Consider the following 5,331-nt stretch of genomic DNA (forward strand, 5'->3'; position numbering starts at 1 on the left):
CAGTAGAAAGGTAAAGTTTAAACATGAATCGGGCAGAACAATGGCTCAATTATATTATTTCCGATAGATGTCGGTATCAGTTTATCAATATAATTTTTGAAATTATGCAGAATCTTAAAATTTTCTTCCTGTATACAAATGTAGGGTATATATTTGAATGTGTGAATCTTTTTTTTTCTTCTTGTAACTTTTTTTTTGTAATTCAGTAACAGCTTATGCGTTTCAAAGTGTTGGTTTGTCCAATTAAAAAAAAAACAATCATCACCTTTGCTTCTTGTTTAAATTTACAACTTCCATCGCGACATGGGGTTAGTACAGGAGGAAGAGGTCTAAATTGCACCTGACCCTCCCATATTGCGACCTAAATACCGATCTACACCAGACGATGAGGTTAGTACATTACAAAAACCCTACAACTTTGGCATATCGAAAACTTTAGAATGACCTTGTATTTAATGGTGCAAGGTTGTTTTAGCAGAGAAAGAGTTCATTAAATGTATTCGAATAGTTATTTCGTTTTATTGAAACGTTTAGTATGGAAGATTCTTTAGCACGGCATTACTACATCACTGGCGGAATCTGGTCTTTGATCTAACAAACTAAAATTTTACATTTCGTTAAGTCTCTCTCCAAAGTCATGAAATAAATATTGATAAACACGAGAAAGTTAAGTTTCGCTGGAAAGCAAAATCTGTTCTGCCAGTGGGCGTGGATTTCATCCCGTCTGTTTTGATATGAAACGTAGAAACTACACATCAGGTAACAGAAACATGACAGCTTAGGACTTCATGCACAAGTTTTATCAGATAAGATAGGCTGATGTTGTGGAATATGAAACAAATATAGTTTAGTGTGACTGTAGGCCGGGAAATCGGACTACAATATTATTTTATATGGACACATTATATGCATTGTATTGTTGAAACACTGTTTGAGATTGTTCAGCTTTCCAGCCAGATCCAACATTTATTTTTTCCTAAACCTTTCAGTTTTCAGTTGTAATACGAACTTTTATACATTTATTGAGTAACAAAACCAACTGTAGTGTGGTGTAACCTTTATAGGTTAGTGCTGTTTATGCACCCAGTCGAGTGATTACATTAGTAAAATTGCCTCACATAAAACTCTACTTTACTGGTAACCATTCTTTTAAATTTATCGTGTCACGTAATCATCAGCATCTTCATGTCTCACCATCAAATATGAATAACGGTATAATTACTTCATCGATACAGTGAAAGTAGGTATTTAACGAGTTTTAAGAAATGTTATAGGTAATGATTATTAATGTTCTTACCTTGGGAATTTGACACATCACTAAGAATGTATGTGTAACCAAGATTATAAAGATGTTTCTTAGCTACAGTGACGTTATTAGGTCTGTTTAACATCTCAGATGTAACTTGAATCGCTTCATGGTACAGAAGCGTTAATTTTTCCGAGCGTACACCCATAAAAATTGTTTCCAGTTCATCTGTTGAGTGTCAAAACTATCAATTCACGTTCCTTCACGTTAAACTACTCTCTGTAAAACCATTTTGACACGAGCACATGACCCAAGGCACGAGATCTTCAACCACGAGTTTACGAACATGACGTCACACGTTACCTTGTGTTACGAGGGTAAACTATCTCCCAAGGTTTGACGCTGTAGGCTACTTTGTTAACGCACACATTGAAATGTATCATTTAACTCGGGTATAACTCAAGCCAGCAAGTGGTTTCTTACTTGCAGACATATGACATCATAAAACTTCAAGCATTAATGGATAAAATTAATGTGTTAAAAAATGTTTTAGTGCAAAGCTATACAGGGGGTATCTGCGCCGTATCCGCCTCGGGGATCAACTCTCGTAGTTAAAAGATAAAAACATATTTTCCGATATTTAAGATAAGTTTCTTCAGTCAGATGCTTTAAAGCTTAAATTAACTTTTGATAAATTACATAAAACTATGTAAATAAGTAGCGAATTTTTGCCACCTCGTGAAGGCGTTTGTTACGATAAATGCTTGCGTAGAAATAATATTTACAATAACTATTTGTTTTTAACCAAAAGCTATACAATCCGTTATCTGTGCAGTGCTCACGACAAAGATCGACGCCAGAATTTTACCATTGTAGGCCTTTAGGCTTACCGCTGAGACATTGAATGAGGCATCTACAGTGTCCAGATATTATATTTCATAGATTTCTGTTATCATTTCGAAAAACATAATCAATTTGACAAAATATTATAAAGAGAATTATTAAAAATGTAATTATCAGAAAATTATTCAGATGCGCATAATTGAGAAATTTCTCATTAATACTATTTTGATTATCTTTGTAAGTGCAAAAAAAAAACTGTTTGTCTTCTCTCCTATTTACTTCAATATTGCTTTTTAATGTTTTTTTTTGTTGTTGTTGTTAATATTGTTATGTTAAAACGTTACGCAAATGATACTCATTAGGCACATCACCACAGAGAAACATTTTATTACCACTGCTTATGATAAGGTAATTTAGTAAAACGAAGCCTGAGCCTCCGGGTATCTCACTGTAGCCATAAGTAATACATGTTCTAGTACAGAGATCATTTTCTTAACTCTACTGTACACTTTAAATAACTATGTATACAATTTCGTGCCATTCAAAGGGTTGCATTTTTGTCTTTTATTTTATTTTCCTCGCAGGCCATTCATACGTACATGCACATATATATATATATATAATTGGTAATGAAGAAGTTGGTGAAGTAAAAAAGTCAAACTATAAACTCTTAGCCATGGGGAATTAAATTGTGAATAAACAGACAGGTGGAGTTTTACTCAAAACGTTGTTATTGTTTTTTGTTTTCGTAATATATCAACTTTCATTCCATTCTCACTTTATTATATAAGTTTTACGTTGAATATCGAATGGGAAAATGCAGAATGACAGTAATTCTGTCACAAAAACGTAATGATGAGACACTGGTGTGGCTAATGATGAAGAATTGAACATTATACGTATAATGCCGTATTTTTTATAACCCGTTCTTCAAATGAAACAATAAAACAGATGGAAACTTTTATTTTGGTTGGTAGTCATTTTTCATCACATTTATGAAAAACTTGAATGACAAACATCAGTTATCAATTCCTATATAAAACTAAGGACGGTGAAGAGCTATTCATTCATAGCTGTTGGCTAGTGTCAAATCGGTTGTTTACGTGATCTCTTCCCTTAGGGATTGGTTTATTTATTTATTTTTTGTGACCTGCATTTGTTACACGTGTAAAGCAAACGCAAGCTCGGGTGACACTCGTCCAGGTACGGCAGATAACGCATACGAACGCGCAGCGTCATACTTCGCTAGACATATGTGTCTCAAAATTTGTTCCTCGCTCAGTCGTATTAGTATTGTATCTAAATTGTGTACTGTTTTAGTGATAAACGTGTCTTGTTAAATAAATCAGTAGTAACTTTGTTTTAAATTTCAAAAAGAATATATCTGTTTTATTATCCGTCTGATTTAGTGTTGAAGAGTAAGTGAACTAGATAAGGAAGAACAACGACAGTATATCTGTTTTATTATCCGTCTGATTTAGTGTTGAAGAGTAAGTGAACTAGATAAGGAAGAACAACGACAGTATATCTGTTTTATTATTCGACTGATTTAGTGTTGAAGAGTAAGTGAACTAGATAAGGAAGATCAACGACAGACATGGAGAATACAGTTTTATTCCTGCTCACCTTGTTTATTTTACTTGTTACGGTAAGTTAAAGTGAATTATTACTGAAAATGTACGTCGATTAATCATACTGATACATTTCCTTGTAAGGCTTCTGTTTATTACATTTTGTATAGAATGTATATTGTTTTTTCGTATATGTACAGGTTTAAATCTTGGAAAGGTCCACTTATGTTTCATAACTTATATGTTGTTGTGAGCACCATTTCTGGCCCGGTTTCTCTCACTAAACTTTTCTTACCTTTTCATTATGGACAGCTATGTAAATTTTCTTTAACTAGTTTTATTCAGCACAAATTACGACCTTAGAACAACGGTTTATTGTATTGATTTAGTTAAAGCAAATATGACCGAGGCAAATTAAAGTGTGTGTGTGTGTGTGGGGGGGGGAGGGGGGGGTAATGTTTATTTGACAGGGCAATGCGAGGGAATGGGCGCCACAGGCGCACCCACTTTGACCAGGGTACGGGGCTCGCCTAAGGGTCCTGAAAGTTGTTAGGTTTTTGATTAAATTCTATGCATTATCCTGCTTTACTTGAGAGTAATTTTCCTAATTTTTATGCATTTCTACTAGGACAGATTGAAAAGTGGGGGTGGGGAGGGAGGTTAGGCTTTCGCCACTGTATAGTTAAATGCGTGTACTTTTGTATTGTGTAGAAATAAGGAGATATAACTGCTTATATTCTGAAGAACTGCGAAACAACGAAAGGTGCAAATTTTGTTTTTCTCAAAGATTACTTGCGTCGTCTTGGTATACGAAAGTTTTAGTTGTTGAAAAAGACGTAGATCACACGAGCATCCTTAACTGTGTGATTTATGACATTTGGCTACAAAACACAAATAATTATGGTTTTACTATGAACTGTAATCTTTCGAAAAGTTAACTATATGTAAAAGTATAGTCATAAATACTATCTTCCTGCTCCCTACTAAATTAACTATTTAATATCGTTCACAAAATCATCATAAGCCTGTCCAATAATTAGCAAACAAAATGTTGTTGATTACAGAGCTAACATGAAGAATATAGCAGCAATAATAATAATTTCAATTGAATATTAATACTCATCTCTCAAATAATTCACGTATATTCAAAGATTAACAACAATAATAAATAAGTTTCTTAAATATAAATGCGATTTTCCAAAAAACTTATGTCTCTAAAATAACTTAAAAAACTCTCTTTACGGAGCTAATAGTTTGGGCAATAATTATTAATATTTTTCACGGAACTGGTAAGCTCCCTGCTATATCGTGTTTTGCCATCTTCCTAACTTCCCGTTTCTACTCTTAGCTTCAAGATCGAATATATTATAATATATGTTCATGGTGGGAAGCACAGTTTAAATGAAATAAGCAGGATGGAGGGCACATTAATGACTAGAAAACAAATACTCTTACCATGAAGGGGCTGTTTTATAGCAACAACATTCTCATATAGCTCTCATGGCTTTGTTTGTTCGTTTGTTTTGAGTTTCGAGCAATTCTACGCGAGGGCTATCTGCGCTAGCCGGCCCTAATTTAGCAGTGTAAGACTAGAGGGAAGGCAACTAGTCATCACCACCCACCACCAACTCTTGGGCTACTCTTTTACCAACGAATAGTGGGATTGACCGT

The 5,331-nt window shown here is 34.1% G+C and overlaps 1 protein-coding gene across 1 annotated transcript in view; it reads left to right on the plus strand.

Annotated features, from left to right (window-relative positions):
- LOC106462816 overlaps nucleotides 1-5,331 on the plus strand; it is an 11,032-nt gene that overhangs the window by 2,387 nt on the left and 3,314 nt on the right. Inside the window, exon 2 of the mRNA XM_022390189.1 lies at nucleotides 3,643-3,737. Within this exon, the coding sequence (XP_022245897.1) occupies nucleotides 3,687-3,737 (51 nt within the window). The 5' untranslated portion in view covers nucleotides 3,643-3,686. The remainder of the gene's footprint in view (nucleotides 1-3,642; nucleotides 3,738-5,331) is intronic.

This window comes from Limulus polyphemus, unplaced genomic scaffold (genome assembly GCF_000517525.1).
Source record: "Limulus polyphemus unplaced genomic scaffold, Limulus_polyphemus-2.1.2 Scaffold1258, whole genome shotgun sequence".
Taxonomy (NCBI): Eukaryota; Metazoa; Arthropoda; class Merostomata; order Xiphosura; family Limulidae; genus Limulus; species Limulus polyphemus.